The sequence below is a fragment of the Dermacentor albipictus genome, chromosome 4, assembly GCF_038994185.2.
Source record: "Dermacentor albipictus isolate Rhodes 1998 colony chromosome 4, USDA_Dalb.pri_finalv2, whole genome shotgun sequence".
In the NCBI taxonomy this organism is placed as follows: domain Eukaryota; kingdom Metazoa; phylum Arthropoda; class Arachnida; order Ixodida; family Ixodidae; genus Dermacentor; species Dermacentor albipictus.
Genome location: NC_091824.1, coordinates 149980440 through 149999068, shown reverse-complemented (window position 1 = coordinate 149999068; position 18629 = coordinate 149980440). Strand labels below are relative to the sequence as shown.

General features: G+C 43.8%; 1 protein-coding gene across 2 annotated transcripts in view; it reads right to left on the bottom strand.

The window, feature by feature from the left end:
• The window catches only part of LOC135909774 (kin of IRRE-like protein 2), a 362492-nt gene that overhangs the window by 38254 nt on the left and 305609 nt on the right, over positions 1–18629 (bottom strand). For both annotated transcript variants that reach the window (XM_065441841.2, XM_065441840.1), the window contains exons 2-4: positions 18090–18401; positions 13351–13698; positions 890–1147 (exon numbers count right to left, since the gene is read on the bottom strand). In XM_065441841.2, coding sequence (XP_065297913.1) covers positions 890–1147; positions 13351–13698; positions 18090–18401 — 918 coding nt within the window. The remainder of the gene's footprint in view (positions 1–889; positions 1148–13350; positions 13699–18089; positions 18402–18629) is intronic.

The window sequence follows — 18629 nt, the reverse complement described above, 5'->3', positions numbered from 1 at the left end:
ATTATCATTAATGTTTGTATCTCTTTCTCTATAAATGAGATGCTCCTTCTTTTCTTTAGTAAAGGTCGCCTTATTAAAGACAAAATAACTCAATTTAGGAATTATCAGATTTAATTGTGTGTTTAAGAGTAAGGGTACAGAGCACGTAAAATTCATTTTACAGGCTAGGGTCCAATAGTCCGAAGACTGTAGTGGGACCCATTATGAAAAGTACATAGCTTTAAAAATGCACGGGTAAGTAACAAGAGAGAAGTCCACGCCATTATTGAACGGCGTAGAATACTCCCACATTTAAAAGAAAGAAAAGTCAGCAAACGAATAACAATTCCCTGTAGTAAGCGACGTGATCCGCTATCAACATAGTTTAGGAAACGTGGTTTAGTTATCCGTCGTAAAAAACTCCACAATTTCGTACGCTCCAGAAGGAAAATGGTCACATGCTTAAGTGCACGATGAAATGTTGCTCCAGGAGCGCACAACACAGTATAACGCGTTATAGTGTTTACGCGATTAGAGCACATATATGCAACAATATGCCAATGAGATGCTTTTCACATTATCACCAGAAACTTGGAAATCACTGCACAAATGTTGTACTTTGCAACCTACAGCATGTGATAGAGGTGATTCCCACTAACAACGTCTTGACTAAGATAGTTTGCAACCGAAGCCCATTTAGAACTTTGGATAGTCAGAATGATTCAATTGTTTTGCAATCCAACATATGTAAGGCAATTTGACTGACTCAGCCCGGCAATTGTGTTTAAAATAACATAGGCGTTCAAAGAGAAAAAAAGGGTGCCAAGTACTATAGCTGCCAAACACTCTGAAGTATCAAGTGCGCGAAGCGAGGACAAAGAGCCGAAGGAGTGAAGGGAACAGTACTTACACTTGACATTGACGGTGACCTGTATCTCGGCGCTCTCTCCAAAGTCGTTCTTGGCCGAGCAGCTGTAGACGCCGGAGTCTGTGCGCTGAATGGAGCTGAAATGAATGCTGTGGCTGATGTCGTAGATGCTCGACTGGCCTGACTTGCGCCACAGGATGTTCGCCGGCGGGTTGGCGTCCGCCACGCAATTAAGCGTCAGCGAGCCGCCCTCTTCGACCTCTTCGCGAGGATGGCCCTCGTACTTGATCTCGGGAGGGTCTGCGCAAACAGGGACAGGGCGGTTGTTACTCAACAGGGTGTCTACCAAGTTGACATTTCCAAATTCCCTGAGTTTTCCAAGTTTTCCCTGAGTGCCTTTGCAGAATTCCCTGAGTGATGCAGAACTATGTTTTACGTCAAGACGAGCTGAAACCATATCGCCCGATGTTGTCACTCTCTAGTAAGCATATGAAGAAAAAAATTTAAAAAATACTTAATGCAATTTGAATACTAAGGAGTAGTGTTTATGTTATTAAAAAAAGCGAATAGAAGAGAGGGGTTAGTAAAATGCACAGCAAATAAAATGTCTTCGAAAAAAGTTGCAAATCCAGTCGGCCATTCTCAAATACGAATAAAAAAGGAGATGCATACAAAAGCAAATGTTTTCGAATATGAGCTATTCCTATCAACTGATAGCAAGCTCAGTGGTATGAGGCCCGAACTTGTCACAACTGAGGTTCTCTTTCAACAGCTCGTAAGTCAACCTCAACTGTCTTGATATACTCTCAGCCCACGCATGACGCCTCAGTGTTGTGTTTCACTGCTTTAAACAGTTTATTATAGTTTGGATGAGGGACACTTGAATCTCATCATCAGCCAACACTTTGTTTTCTGAGCTCAAGCTCCTTCAAAACGGCGGCAGCAAGCTTCCTTTCACGTTCATTCCTCAATGCGTAGGTCCTTTCTGTTCTTGTACTCCTTTCGCCACTAAATCACCCCACGGACCATTCGAAGCATCTTCTTGGTCATTTGCACAGTCCACGTCCGTGTTTTCGACCTCCTTAGGTGCCGCGAAATCGTCGGAAAAATCAGCCAGTTGGAAAAAAATAAATGCATGTCATTTACTGCCCTTAAGGGCTCAAACCGCCACAGAGACATTCGAAAACGCTCTGAAAACGCCTGTCGGGTACACTTATTAAGCATATCGGCGCTCGTACTGTGACAGGAAATAACGGGTACACGCGTGTGTAATTAAAGAATACATACTGTGCCCCGTGGCAATAGCTCCTTCCCACGCTTATGCTTCACTGCAATACTTTTGCGTGTGCTTCACCAAGTAACATTTCTTTACAAAGGTGAAGCTAACTTTCGGAAACCGGCATTATGCAATTCACCGTGCTTTCCAAGCTTCTAAGCCAATCGCGAGGATCGCAAAGACGGAGTCCGTGCCATGGCTGACAGCAGCGAATTCTTTCAATAAAAACACGGTACCCAACGTAAAGAAGCTTCATAGCGAACGTCGAAGCAGCTAGGCCTAGCGTTGCCGCAGTGGTGGCTACGGCTGCCAACGGATCTGCGTGCGAGAGCGCCGGTTTGAAGCGGCGAGGTAATCAAAATGATAGCAGTGGTGGCTTTGATTAATGCCGTTTTGGACCTGCGGTCACGGCAAAACATCCAGAAAATCGGACGCCGAAGAGTTCTTGTGTCCGAAATTTCAGACGTTCTGATACATTGACTCCATGGGGCACGTGGTGGCGCCGCGAAGCCGTCTAAATTATCGGGAATCCGGAAAGTCGGTCGTTGGCTGTACGCTGGCAACTCCTCCAGCCGACGACAGGTCGTCAAAAACGATTCATCACGATTTCTGTCTGTTACTCAAGCCAGCATTACCGCGACTTTCGACCCTTTCAATAAAATTACAGCTAATTTTCCCTGATGTAGGCGAAAATTCCCTGAGGTTTCCCTGAGTTTTTCCAGACTACTCAAGACCCCTGAGAATTCCCGGTTTTCTCGGTTTTCCCGGTTGGTGGAGACCCTGCTCAAGCATCGTCCCGTAAGCCAGAGCACCTTGAACATGTTCAGAAATCACATTGCTTTTGTCGGACTCCTTGCTGGCTATATGTGTCAGTTCGAGAAAAAAGGAAACCCCTCCTTCAAAGGTTTGTGAGCTGGGTGATTTGACAAGGTGCCATAGTGAAAAAAGAGTGCGAGCGGAAGAGGGACTCAAAAAAAAAAAGAACAACTACACGAGTGCTTACTTGCAACTAGTTTTCTTTAATTATATGAGTAGTAATGAAATAGTCACAGATTTGAAGAAATAAAACGAAGGACACCGACCAACATAGAAGTGCTAAAGAAATGAAAAAATGAAAAAAAATGAAAATACATGAAAAGAATGAAAAAATGAAAAAAAAAGCACTTTAGCACTTCTATGTTTGTCGGTGTCCTTCGTTTTATTTCTTCAATGCTTCATCCCGACAAGACGGGCTTCCGTCGAACCCTCGATTTCAGTCACAGAACATATACTAACGTGATAGTCCGTGAAAACAGATCAGATTGAAGCTTAACAATAAGGAACTATTTAACAAAGACAAAGGGTTGTCAAGAGAGCAAATTCATTATGACAGAGTTTTTTACTTCTTTACGCTTATCCCGCGATCGTGTTCTTTTTCACTATGGCGCCCTTGCTTCAAAAAAAAATGCAGTCACTTTTTGAAAATCGCTCAAGGAGCTGTCTAACTGTGATGCAGCATTTTTCTCGCGAAGAGCAGGACAATGTAAATACAGGATAAGCGGAATGCACGCATAATATGCATAAGTATCAGGTATTTAGGAGATCAGGATGCATGCACATACCCCAGCACGCAGTGCATATTTGCATATCTTAACCAACTAAACTGATCGCAATGTGCAGCTGGTACTGGCCATCTTTCGTTTTCCCACAAAATCACATTTGTTCTGTGGTTTGGTTTTTGGTCGTACGTTTGGTCCCATGCTTCTACGAAAAACGAAAGGAAGAGCTGCGCGCGACAAAGATTTCGTGGCCATCAGGCAGAAAAATGCCCGTTGCGCCTTGTTCGTGGGCGCGCGACAATGGGGGAATGCAGAAAGAGGATCTTCTTTCCGCTGTGCTGCCGCGAATCAACCCTGGGGCGCGCGTGATATGGAGCTCCCGTTTCCGTGTAAGGCCCGCGGAAATGCGCATATGCGACACCCTGGACGCTTTTGCGTTTCGCTCTTTACATATGCCATTCGCGTTTCGCACGCCTTCTTCAGGGCGACTCGTCTCTCACATTTCCCTCGTAACCAAAGAAAGACTGAGCGTCTGACTAGAGCCGAGATAAGGTGGAACTGCTCGCGTATGTAGTCACCCGCCTTCCCTCCTTCCCCCCTCCAAAAAAGTATCCTATGACATCGGGCCATTGCGTATCGTACACACATAAATAACCACGGGATAAATGCCGGTAAACACGACAAACCGTTTCACTTGAGTGCGAATCAATCACAAGGAGCTCTTGCTTCTCTTCTGCGTCTTATGCTGCCTATCAAATGATACGCACAGTACACACAGTTCGCGGGTAAGGAAGCTTCCAAAAGTGCTCTGGCCGAAGTTGGTGAAAGAGAAGGATGCCGGACATCCCCGACGTTCTATTTTCCTAGCGATCATTGCCGTTGTTTTTCTCCATGCTCGGCCTCGTCACCGAGACTGCTACACGGTCTCATGCACCCCCAACCCACGTCAGTTACTTAATTACGAGCAGAATGTTCGAACGCTGCCTATAGGCTTGCCTTAGCACTGAGAACAACAAGTAGAATCTGGTGTCCGTAGAGTAAAACACATTAGTAGCTCACGATCCACTCTGCAAAACTCAGATAGCGCTTATTAAGAAGTACTTTTCAAGCAATAAGGTTTTGCAAGAAATAATACCCAGAAGAAAGAATTCGTTTTCCTTTCAATAAAGTACTGCAAGCAACTTGTCCCATGCTTTACTGTGGTCCACGCAGATGCCGGTGGCAGATCACAAGGACAACAACAAGTGTAATTAGCCGAGGTTTCCTGCGCTGCGAATAGGCAAGTTTTATAAAAGAAATACCCTATTCACGTTACATATTTTATATGCAAGAAGTGAGGAGTAGGGATGGTGCATCAGATGCAAAATAGCTTTAGAGTAACAATGATATTTTCGCAACATTAGATCCTGCTGATTAATTACTCCACATTCAGATGAAAGAAGGCATAGTTTAGAAAGCTACTACAATAAGATTAAAATTAGATTTGTGGATTATTATTCTACTGCAATAGGAGTAAGTAGAAAATTAAGAAGAACATCTATTTACAAAGTATGCCTATTACTGACAAGACTTCATAACTCATGCACCATTTTCTGCAAGTTCATGATGAAACATCTTGAAACCATGGTTGACCGTAATCTGAAGCTTTAATGAAATTTTCGTTAAGATGTCACGCAAACTCAGAGAAGGTGTTCTCTGCGGAGCAAACCACTATAATATACAAAACAAAAGTTATTTCTGTGAATCAGCAATTTTGGTAATATGCAAAGGCAAATTACGGCCTTGCAATGGCTAAGCAATTCTAACATGGCGCGACCACGGCATTGCCGAAGTGCAGGCTTCGTTCAATTTCTTCCTCGCAGAAATTGTGTTCTCACGGAAATAAATACGCTTAACATCTTTTCTGATATAAATGTATTTTTTAAGCATAACATGCGACAGACTAGCCTTGTTGGAGCAGTTACTTGGTCAAGTAAAGGACCGTTACTACACTACAGATCTTACTAGGAATCTATCCTCTACTTTAATCCAGTTAAACACATCAAAGCAACATACGCTAGAGAGAAATCTTAGAATAATACAATATTAGACGAATGAAGGGGAGTGGCGATAACTTCCCTAAACCATTCATTCATTTATCTCATACGGAGACCATGTATTCTCCGTCAGAAGTTTCAAGCGAAAAACAAGCATTCGCATTGTCTTGAAAGGACTTGTTTTCTGAGGGCATCAAAAGATTTTAAGATCTACAGCGGTCGGAACATCTCATTGACTCGCTTGCGTGACTAACCTCCTTCTACTCTTACTACTCTTTCAACGTGTTTCGTTTTAGCGGGACATTGTTAGAAATGGCAGGTAGCTTTAACTAGGCTTGCCCCCCATAATAACGTACTCTTTTCAACAGGAGAAACGTCGCACCGAGGAAAGTTAAATTGCGACTAGGCAGAAACCCAAAGTAAAAATTTCCTTTTGATGCCCGTCAAGACGCTAAGAAAAAATAAAGTCCGCGTGAAGCAGAAATACCAGCTACATGTCCCATCTTAATGAGCTTGTACATAACCATCAGCAAGCTTCTCCCGCTGCACTGCAATAATATCCACGGCAAAAAAGAAAAGAAAAGATAAAAATCTTGCTCATAAGAAAGGATAGGAAGAAGACAAATAGAAACGGGCATGGACGTATGATCTTGGTAACAACAGAGGAACAGTGTCCTGTGCGCAGGTCTTGCAAGTGACAAGTGCACGAGCGAAAGCAATACAAAGGAGGCGACATAAAAGTAAGAATCAAGAAAATAAATATTATTTGCAGTGTGTAGGAGAGAAACGCGACGCTCGCGCGTCAGCTAAAGTATAGCGAGCGTGGAGGCGTCAGCCTGGGCCGCCTGCGTTTCGGGGAAGTACCATTAATTAGGCGGTGCCAAGCGAAGTACCGTTGAAGCCAGCAAGTCCAGCAAAATAAACGGGAGGCTCTCATCTTGCGTCCTGTCAACAAGCCGCAATCTCTTCTCTAGTGCGCGCACGCGGGCCTCCAGGACAAAGAGTGAGACGAAGAAGGTTCAGAAGAGTGAACCGAGAATTAAAAAAGCAGCGCGCGGTCTGCCCTATAGCATACTAAGGCAAGCCCTTGATTCCTTCCAAAGCTTCCACATGAGGCTCCGTTTGTGACAATGGAACGCTGCCGCCTCACGATATACTCGTAGTTCAGTGCGGCTGCGAAACTAGCCGTGGTGGGGTTGTAAGTAACGCGAGGCTTGCTCTCCGCTGTTCAGAAGCATACTCCTAAAAATTGCATGCGCGCGCTATCAGACGTTAGACATATTCACCTATGTTTCTTTTTTTTCTGTTTGACAGATGCCAAGGTAACGACAGATGCAGAGCTACCGACAGCATGGTTACGATTGCACGGAAAAGAAGGAATGGCGTCATTGGAACGACGAAAGATGGTGTGACGATTGCGGCATTACGATAGAATGACGACGAGCGTATGACAACGACCGTATGACCAGGACGGTATGGCAAGGATTGGATGACGAAGCTTGAACTACGACGACGCCATGACGAGAATCAGATGACGAAGCTGGAATGACGAAATGGCCACCACAGCATCACGACGACGCCGTGACATCGACTGCTTAAACCGGGCTGTATGATGATGGCGCAATGATGATTCCCAAATGATGATAACAATATAACGAAGATGGCATGAGGGGAATGGGAAGATGGCGACTGTATGACGACAATGACCTGGAATGGCATGACGATAAGTGCCTAACGAGAATGGGATGATGAAATTAAATGAAGACGAAACGACCACGACGACCTCACGACGATATTATGACAACGAATACGTGTCGACGACTGTATGACGACGGTGAAATGGCCACGATGGCACGCCAACCATGGCGCATCAGTGATTAGAATACGACAGTATGATTACGGTGAAACGACGAAGAAGGAATGACGTTGATTGAGAGAGGATTGGTGCAATCGGTAAGTTTCGCCGCCCGTGATACACTGCCGCGAATCGAGCTTTGCGTCCCGTCGCGAAAAGTTCCTCTCTTGTCCCGTGCGCTTCCTCCAATGAAAGCAGCTTCTAGTTCTTCATTCGCCATTTCCGTTCACATTTCTTGCTGCGGACAGCCCCAATGGCACGAAACTCAGCCAAGAGCTCAGAAAAGCGAACACTTTCAAACCGCTGCGAGAACACGCGTGTGAAAAAGATTTGTCGTCTGTTATGAGCTGTCCACTCGTGTGTGCGTGCGCGTGTGCGTGTGCACACGTGCATGTATATCTGCGTGCGTGTGTGTGGGCGTTGGCATGTGGTTTACTGGAGCCCGCGCATGCGCCAGGAACTTTAAGTAAGAGAAATCAATGAAATTTATCAGCCTCGTGTGAGGTCGTAAAAATAAAAAATATAGAGATGCTATCATTGCAAATACCTGCAGTTATGTTGCCTGGCCAGGTTAACAAGCCTTTGTTATCCTGAAGTGAACAGCTTAGCAAAGAATTCTGGAACTCTAGAAAGTTTTGTGCACTTGATGATATTATCGTCAATTTCACCCTTTCTCGCAGTTATGATGCGCTGACATGCCGCTCAGTCAACGCTCACGCGATGTCATTAAAAAAGTAAGAGGTTCAGTGCCAACCTGGTACTGAATCCCCGTGGGGCTAGCACGTCAGTTTTGCGCCACACAATAACCGTAGTCCTATCAGGCGCTAAATTCGTACCGTAGCGCATTTGTTTTGCCAGTCCCAAGCAAGAAAACACTTGCCTCAAGATTAGAAAACAGCCCACGCACAGCTTCAGTGTCGACGTAATGTGACGCCACCATCAAAACTATATTTCCGAAAGACGTTCCACATTGTCAAAAGCTTAATACCCAGTAGCAAACGAAGTCCAGGTATAATATGACGAAACAGCAGCCACGGGAAATTGAAGCGAGATCAGCTGAAGCTACACGACAGGCATGGCGAGCTACGATACAAATGACATCCAACGCGCAAGAGAAACAAAGAGACAAGGCAAAGTGAATATGTAAAGAAATGTACGGATTTGGTAATAAGAGCAGACGTGCACATGCCTTCCAGTAGAATGTAAGAAGAGCAGGCGTATCGCGAAACCGCACCCCCACACAGCAGAGGAAAGGTAAGCACAGAAGTTAGCGAAGCAAAGGACAAACGGAGAGACGAACAAAGGAATAATACAGAGTTGCAAGCACGCGTAATCAAGAGTACCATGTTCCTTCTTTTTCCCTACTGGCAACGGGAAATTGAACCAGCCGCCATATTACCGCGTCTCGTTTCTTTTTTCCAGTCTTCTTTCGGACATTGTCTGTGATTGCACACGGCGCAGAGCATGACCATTGTACACCCGTCATCTTGTCTGTTTCTTGATTTCGTGCTCATCAAAAGCACCTCCTGCTTATTGCACATAGGCACCAACTGTTGTGCACCGAAGGCAGCTATGACGGCGGTAGTGTTCCTACACGGACTCCCATGTTAGGCAGAAACATGACTGAACTATGGGATTTCACGTACCGAAGTTTTACAGTGGGCTATGATTCACGGCCTAGGTGAAGGCTCTGGATTAAATTTGACCATCAAGAATTCTCTATTATGCAACCAAGGCACGCTACGCAGCTGTTTATTTATTTAGCCTTCATCACAATGCGGCCGCCATACCGGCGAATTAAACCCATGATCCCTCTCAACAGATTAGCTAATGAGCCACCATAGCGGGTGACCAGGCAGGGACTCTGCTGAAATTCAGCACCATTCTCTGTTTTCCTCAATCTTCTCTATTTCTGCTTGTAATTTTTTTTCTAGCGTTTATTTCTGAGAATTATTTCCAGAGCTCACTAAAGGCAGTTTTGTCAGCGTCTCTTAAGGATCTTTTATGGTGATGAATCACCTTTTTCCCGCTTTGCCGTAATATATTATCTCATCAGGAACACCTTAGACTTCTGTAAACCAAAGGATCAGTCAGGATTTTGTAAAGCCTACTCAACAATAGACCTTATTCACACTATCAATCAGGTGACAGAGAAATGTGCCGAATATAACCAACCCTTATATATAGTTTTCATTGATTACGAAAAAGCGTTTGATTCCGTCGAAACCTGAGCAGTCATGCCGGCATTACGGAATCAGGGTGTAGACGAGCCGTATGTAAAAATACTGAAAAATATCTCTAGCGGCTCCGCAGCCACCATAGTCCTTCATAAAGAAAGCAACAAAATGCAAATAAAGAAGGGCGTCAGGCAGGGAGATACGATCCCTCCAATGCTATTCACAGCGTGTTTACAGGAGGTATTCAGAGACCTGGATTGGGAAGAATTGGGGATAAGAGTTAATGTAGAATACCTTAGTAAGTTGCGATTCGCTGAAGATATTGCCTTGCTTAGTATATCAGGGGACCAATTTCAATGCATGCTCACTGACCTGGAGAGGCAAAGCAGAAGGGTGGGTCTAAAAATTAATCTGCAGAAAACTAAAGTAATGTTTAACAGTCTCGGAAGAGAACATCAGTTTACGATAGGCAGCCAGGCACTGGAAGTGGTAAAGGAATACATCTACTTAGGTAGTGACGGCGGATCCGGATCATGAGACTGAAGTAATTAGAAGAATAAAAATGGTCTGGGGTGCATTTGGCAGGTATACTCAGATCATGAACAGCGGGTTACCATTATTCCTAAAAAAAGTGTATAATAACTGTGTCTTACCAGCACTAGCCTACGGGGCAGAAACCTGGAGGCTTACGAAAAGGGTTCTACTTAAATTGAGGACGACGCAACGAGCTATAGAAAGAAAAATGATGGGTGTAACGTTAAGGGATAAGAAAATAGCAGATTGGGTGAGGGAACAAAGGCTAGTTAATCACATTAGTTGAAATCAAAAAAAAAAAGAAATGAGCATGGGCAGGACATGTAATGAGGAGGGAAAACAACCGATGGTCATTAAGAGTTACGGACAGGATTCCAAAAGAAGGGAAGCGTAGCAGGGGACGGCAGAAAGTTGGGTTGGCGGGTGAGATTAATAAGTTTGCAGGGACAACATGGCCCCGATTAGCACATGACCGGAGTAGTTGGTGTAGTATGGGAGAGTCCTTTGCCCTGCAGTGGGCGTAGCCAGGCTGATTATTATTATTATTATTATTATTATTATTATTATTATTATTATTATTATTATTATTATTATTATTATTATTATTATTATTATTATTATTATTATTATTATTATTATTATTATTATTATTATTATTATCTAATGCAGCAACTTCTTCTTGTCCAACTGATGCGACGACGGTTTCAACAAATCGAGACTGACCAATAATGACATCGTAGTTCCCTGTTGAGGTCATGCATCAAGTTTCTGGTAATTGAAGCTTAATGGTAATAAATCACACAACAGAAAAGTCGGTTCAAACGTCAGATATTGTAATAACCACAAAGGCTCTTCAAGAGATTGTGGCGCTTCAGGCCTCAGCAACATCAAACATTTTGTCACATGTGAAGGTTGCTCAACACAACTTGCCGTTGTCACGCTCTTTTATGCAGTCTACCAAGGGAAACGACCCGCCTTGAAAGGGACGCTTTAAAGCATTATCCAAGTTACCTGACAGAACAATTTCCAGGCACCCGTCCATCAGTGAATTATTCGTTAAGCTAGAAACCGTTGGGCAATCTAAAAACCTAAAGGCATTTGATTTGGCGTCTAGAAGTGACTCACAAAACCATCGGCATCGTTAAGGGTCGTTAGGCGTCGAAGTTCTTTTTTATTTTTTCTGTAGTAGGAAGGAATGTTGAACAGAGTAGGAGCACTATAACATAAAGTTATCCCCAACTTTTCCATTCCAATTGTGCAAACAGCCACCTACGATTGGTCAAAAAATATTCGGGCTAGCCCCTCTTCGCCTGTCTGTCACACGACGTCACGAAAACCTCAACAGCTGCCCATTTGGTATGACGTATATACACTGATTATGCATGAACAGGCCCTATAACAGAAAATAATAATTATTTTTGACTCCGCGCCTTCTCGCTATTAGCCCTCTGCTACTGGTCATAAGTTTTCTGGCTACAGCCGCTTCACCTGTCTGCCACGCGACGTCACAAAACCACAAAAACTCACCGTGTCAGGGTAATGTGTACGCGTTAAGGATGTATTCATATGCCGAACAAAACTGACTTTGTTTGTTTTCCTAATAGCCGGAGGAAAGGAATAGAATATGGCTGCTATCGATAGCTCAGGAACTGGCTACTCGCACCTGCTAGAGAGCATGGGTTTATTTGCGTATAATAAAACCTTTTGCGTAATCATATAACGTTATAGAGCCCTTTTGGCAGGTTTACGAAATCACTCTGCCAACTATCCTTTTCTGAGAATCCACTTTAGCTGCATTCTTAACCTGCCACTGCACGACACCTCAATTTTCGACCAGCCATCGCAAGCTAAGTAAGGGGAAACGGACCAATCGCAGATGTCGGCGTCATCCTCCTCATTCGGTTATCTATTTTCACTGCGCCGGCTCGGCCCTACCGAAACCCTCTCCACTTAATCGTGCTCCTCGCCTCTTGTCAGCAAATCAGATAAGAAAAGCCACTCAATGCAGGCAATTTTGTTTGTTTGGAAAGCAAATACAAGTAACCTCCTATAAACGAGGAAAGCGTTTGATTGGCTGCTCAAATAACGCTGTCGGTCCCCGCCCGATGCTTGCGTCGGCGGTTACGTAAGTTTGACACCAGGAGATTGGAATAAAAATAGATTAGAATAGCTTTACTTGATAGGCCCCTAAGACTAGTAAAATTTTGTGCTAAGAAATTGTGGTCTCAACATGTAGGCATTCTTGTCTGTGAATGTTGATCGTGTATCACCACATAGTATACAAAACATAAAGCCACGCAACCATCTCAAAACCGCGCTACATTTTAGAAAGCACAAGAAATAAATCTTTGAATCTAATGACTACTCTGTTGAGGAAAAATGAGCTTAATTGCAAAATTCAATTTATTTTTTTCAGCATGTAGTAATCAACTTAGGGTTTTGGGTAGAAAAAAATAAAGACCGATCTAGATCGTCAATTGACACTGACTCTTGTATACCTACCAAATAAGTTCTGCTGCAATCTGCAATGAGAAGGTAGATTTATTTAAAACAAATTTCCATACACCTGATAGAAACAAAAAGTTACAAATCAAAGCTGCGCGAATTTATCAGAAAAGAAGCTAAACTTTAATTCCCTAAGAAATCTTTCTTCAAACTTTTTTCTTTTTTCAAATGTGAAATTTTCTTGCTGACTATGCATTTCCTTCGTAGCTTTATGCTAGTGTCGCGCAGGTGACAATTCTCGCTTTAGTGACAAGTGACTTCAGTTACGGAAAGTCTTACTAGGCTTTGGATTTTTGAGAAATACTAAAAAAGTTATGAGAGTCATTTCTTCGTGCACTCGTCACGAAAAGACATAACAATAGGCCGGCGAAGTAAACAGAACTCACTCAAACACATTCCCGAAATATACTTTTTTTTTACTTATGGCTCACTCCGACGCACCAACATTCTACTCAGCCGGGCTCCCTCGTAACAGACTCACGGATCGGCCTGACTCTCAGCGAAACTGAGGAAGCCGACTCACGAGTGAGTTCGGCGATCTGTGGACACTACTGCAATAAGCGGGAGAGACGATGCACTCACACATGACGTCAAGGATGACGCTGGCGTCCCGGTGTCCCGGCCCACCGGACGGGTCCTCGTAGGCGCCGTGGTAGGCGACGCAGCGCAGCTCCCGGCCGTTGTGTTCCTTTACGAAGGTGTAGTCCAGCACGGACAGGGCCTGCCACGTGCCACGCTTCTCCACATCCGTCTGGTTGGTCTGGTTGGCGAGGGTGGTCACATCCTGGCCGTCCAGCTGCCAGCGGAGCGACGCTGGCGGGTTCCCCTTGCGCGACACGCACTGGAACCTCCGCAGGTCGCCCGCCTTGGTCTTGAACTGCCCGGTCAGCGGCTGGGTGCCTTCCTCTAGCCGCGGAGGGTGCGGCTTCTCTGTAATTCGAGAGGCATGCGGCTTGAGGGTTGTACGAGAGACCGTTCAAATATGGAATATTAGTGTTCGCTCAGAAAAGAATATCATTTTGATACTCAGTTGCTACTCATATTGTAGCTTTTGTGTCTTGACAGTGTTTACGTTAAGATAAAAACGCGTGAACACTTTCACCTTATGCATCTCACCGCTTGCATGATGTTACTTGAAAGTGGATGCACAAAGAAATAAAGTCAAAACTGAACTAGCCTGAACCTCCTTCCCGCACTGTGGATGCTACAAAATAACTCATTGGATTTGACTCAATGTAGCTTTTCGTTTTGGTTAAAAAAAAATTATTCGATTTTCTTATGGTCTTTGAAGGGCAACTAATATTCAATTACAACCAGTTTTCCATCCTGGTGATAAAGGAGGAAGATATATTTTACAGTCCAACTACTGACAAATGGCGAATCGATTGCAAAAAATGCAACATTTTATTGTAATTGTTATTTTAATACAGGTTTAACATTGCTGGGGTCGCTGAAAAATAGCAACGCCTTTTACGACAGCGTAAAGGTACCAGAAAGAGCGCAAAGCGAGCATAATTGGTTTAAATAAATACGGCCAGAGATTTGAAATGGTCAATGTGCTATTGCGCGACTTAGCCATTGTTGCGTCTTCACCAGATTTCCTAAATATTGTTAAAACAGGCCGATGCGCCAAAACAATTCAAATTTTGCCCCATAATATGTAAATGCAAATTTGATATAACTTTGACTTGTCCTGACTTTTTGTTTTATTGAAATGAGAATAAAAGAAAGAGAAGTAGTCACCTTATAATGGTGACGGCTACTCCTTTTCTCGTGGCGGAAACAACAATATAAAAAATACGTAGGAAAATAAACAGAAACCACTTCACACGGTCAGAAATCCACAGCACAGTCCTATACGCCCATGAACATAACAGTATAAAAGTCAAGTGCAAGTTACACCACAGTGAGTTCGTAAACAAAGTCACACACACAAACGGCCGTGATTTAGACTTCGATGAGCATACAAACACTTTTTCCCAAATAATTCATGCCTATGATGGCATAAATGCTCTTGTTGTGCTGAAAAAAACCTGAAAAGGAACCGCACGCAGCGTCATTATGCTCATCATATGTCTATGGGGAGGTAGTAATGTTTGATATCAGTGAAAGCAGACTTAAGGAATTTGTAATGCAAAGTCCAACGCAATTTTCCTGATAATCTTATTTACTTGAGAAAGAAGAATTGGCTCAAGTTTCAAGTTTCGACTCCTTAAAAAACGAACGCGTGCTAGGCAATCGTGATTTATTTTGAAATGAGGGGCTTAACAGTGATAATATCAAACTATCCACTAGATGTTTGTGGGTTAGAGGTAGCAGGCCTTGGAATCCAATCAATAAAATATGTGCCCAGGAGCTACAGGTCCAGTTTCAATTGATTTGAAGAAATACATCACATTGGAACATTCCCTGTCGTGCATAGCAATGCTTTCCGATCACGAACTTGTCGAGCCGCTTTAGAAACATCTAATTTCAATAGGGCTAATTTTTACAACACTCTTATCAGCAAGGAAGCGCGGCGCTCAGCATGAGCAACATGAAACGGCATGTTGCTGGCTAAATTGAAGAACCTTGTACAAGAAGGCCTATGGCAGGAAGGAACTAGAACATGTTCATAATTATTGTCTCAATTGTACACATACTAAGACAAAGCCCATTGAACGCCTCAGGAAACGCGTTCTCCGTGTTTGCAAATGTAAAATCCGTGTAATACTTGAAAAAGTGAACGCTTTTCTTTTGCTTTCTACAGCTTAACGCGGACGCACAGCCGCCGTTTTGACGTAGCTCAGAAGGAGACGTGAGCTCCAGAAGTGAATAGCAAATTCCTTTCATGTTTATTGCTTGTTCGACTTTTGCACGCTGCAGTCCTTTAGTTCTACGAAAGGGTTCCTAATTATTCCGCATGACTTGGTTCTCTTCACTATCTTGCCCTGAATCGGTTTCCTGCTGAAGAGCATTCTGTAAGCAACGCGTCATGCGAGTTCTAAACTGAACGCACTCCTGTAGACTTGATCTTTATTATATATATACAACTACACCATACTTTTCTACTTTGAGCGAAGAACGATATGCGGATTCAGCGTAAGCAGTAACTTGACTAAAAGTAAGTTCTTCGGTAGTACCCCGAAATTCGGTGAATTTTTTCATCTTTCAAAATCTGGTTCATCACACAATTGTAATTGTTTTTCAGTATCGTCCTGTAATGTTTTTCCTCAAACAAAAATTATAGGAACAGCCGAACGTACACATATCATACAAGTCTGAGATGAACTAATACACCACCTGCAGAAAGAAATCTAGAGGCCTGCCTGCCGCCCAACAAATGGGCAATATTTTGTGACTCGAAAGCAGCCCTCCAGAGCTTGCAAAGCTTACGACGTGGCAATTATGAACAGCTGGTGTCACAAATCAACGAAACCTGCCATTGCGCATCTGAACGAGGACATGACATCATATTTCAGTGGCTGCCGGGACACTGTGGCATCGTTGGTAATCACCTCGCCGATGACGCTGCCCGACGTGCCCAGGCTGGCTCACCGACACTCCTTATACCTTTATCCAGAGTCGACGCTGCAAGAGAGCTTCGCAGTCTTGCTCGTGCAATCACGTTAGGTTGCTGGCATACACCACAGAACTCTAAGTGTCGTTTACACAGTCTCGACCCATCACTAAAACTTACATTACCAGCGAACCTTCCACGACGTGACGCAACACTGCTGTGTCGGCTGTGGGTAGGAGTAGCATTCACCAACTCCTACAGCTACCGCATTGGAATGGCGGATTCACCAATGTGCGCTAAGTGCAAGTGTGAAGAGACCATCAGTCACCTTCTGTGCCACTGTTCTCGCTTCGATAATCAACGTGAGACTCTCCAGTGTGCATTGAATAGACTGGATGACAGGCCATTCACGGAAGCGAAGATCTTGGGAGCCTGGCCTCACAGCTCATTGGCCCAGAAAGCAGTTAGAGCGCTTTTTCGCTACCTGAAGGCAACGGACTTGAGTGCCCGACTATAGACAACCTACACTTAAGTTCTCTCTCTTTCTCTTTCACTCCCCATTCCCCTCCCCACGCGTAGGGTAGCAAACTGGACTCAGTCTGGTTAACCTCCCTGCCATTCCGTCTTCCCTTCTCTCTCTCTCTCTCTAGAGGCCTGCAGAAATTTTCAGAAAAGCGTTGCCAGACTAGTCATTACTATAAATGGCCATAAATATAGTACTGACAACTTTCATTTCCGCAGCTGCAACATGTGCGATAAGATGAAAAATTAGCAAAAATACGCATATTTCTGCTCAGAGATTAGTATGCCACAATGGGCAGTATCTATTAGTGATTAACACACCATTAAAATTATCCCCCACCTCCATTCATGGGCTGCAGATTAAACGGCGTCATTATTTCCGCTGCACTATCTGAAGAATGAATTGGTTCTGCTGGTATTCTTTAGGTATTTTGGTAGGGGCACTCCCAGTGTTTTGCTTCCCTTGACCTTTTAGCAAAGATTTGAAAGAATTCATGATTTCCTGCAATGGCGGTAGCCTTTGAAGCGCTGCCTTCCATCTGTGTCATTCACACATATGAATACATTAGTATCTTAAGCAAAACAAATATCGTCCTCAAAACTATGCGGTACCCTCCGACCTTATTTTCGCACTGCTTTTCTTTTGCTTATTTGGTCAATGGTGCCGTGAATAAACATAAAAGATGCATGAAAGTTAACATGTAAACTGTACGGTTGATAAACATGAACATTGCACGAGGCTTCCCGCTGATAGGATGAAAGTAAACGCAATAGCATGCATGCATGTAGCAGGTGTACGGGGTGCGGTAAACAGCGCTTGATGAAAGCTTTGCTTCACATAGACTTCTACATTTACTGTGGTGCTCAGTATAAGTTACAACATAGGCATACACCCGTTACTTCTTTCAATATTCTAATAGTGTCAGTTTTCTTGTTAACAGGGTGATACCAGTAATCGGAATGGTGTTAAACAATATTTTTGGTGTGCAGTCGCTGCCATGCTGCCATGGGGACACTATATAGCAGCATGGCAGCTCTTAGACATAAAAAAAGAACAAATTCTTGTGTTGCAACTCATATTGAGCGTAATAGCATTCATCTGCATTCTTTTTCTTTCACACATTCGTTACAGTGCTGTGTTATGTTTTCTTGTGTAGTGAGCAGTATTCAGCATTGGTTAATGGAGTAACAAAAAATATGGTGCAAATTAAAGAACGATGCTTCAGGAGCCCTTGTTAAAGGACCAAAGGCTGGTCATAAATTTGTCCGAACAAATCAGGTAGAAGCACTCAATTCTTACCTCTTACAACGAGCTTCGCGACATTAGAGTTGAGGGGCGCGTCCTGCAGGGAGGCCCTGGTGACCTGGCACTGCCAGGAGCCGTCGTCCTCGTCCAAGTTGACTTTGCGGATGAGCACCGAGCAGTCGCCGTCCTGCGGCTCTCGCTCGAAGTCGTACTTGTCCGGGATCTTGCCCACAGCGTAGCCATTCTTAAGCCACACACACTCGCCTCGTCGATTTCGCACCTGGCACTGCAACCGTACTTCGGTTCCAGGGTTTACCTCCGAGTCCGATGGTGTTTTCTCGAACTCTTGCACGCCGGATACCAGACCTGGAGGAAAAGCAAAAAAGAAAAAGAGACCCGACTGTATTAATGGAGAGTAAGGTGGAAGAGCTGAATGTTTAGAGGTGGCACGGCTACTCTCTCAGAGATGGCCTGTAAAAAGGCCTTAAGTAAGTGACTGATGGACAGATCTTCATATAAAAATAAAATTTCCTTTTATACTTTCTGAGTGAAATACTGTAAGCTTACCGTGAAAGATGGTAAGAAAACACAAAA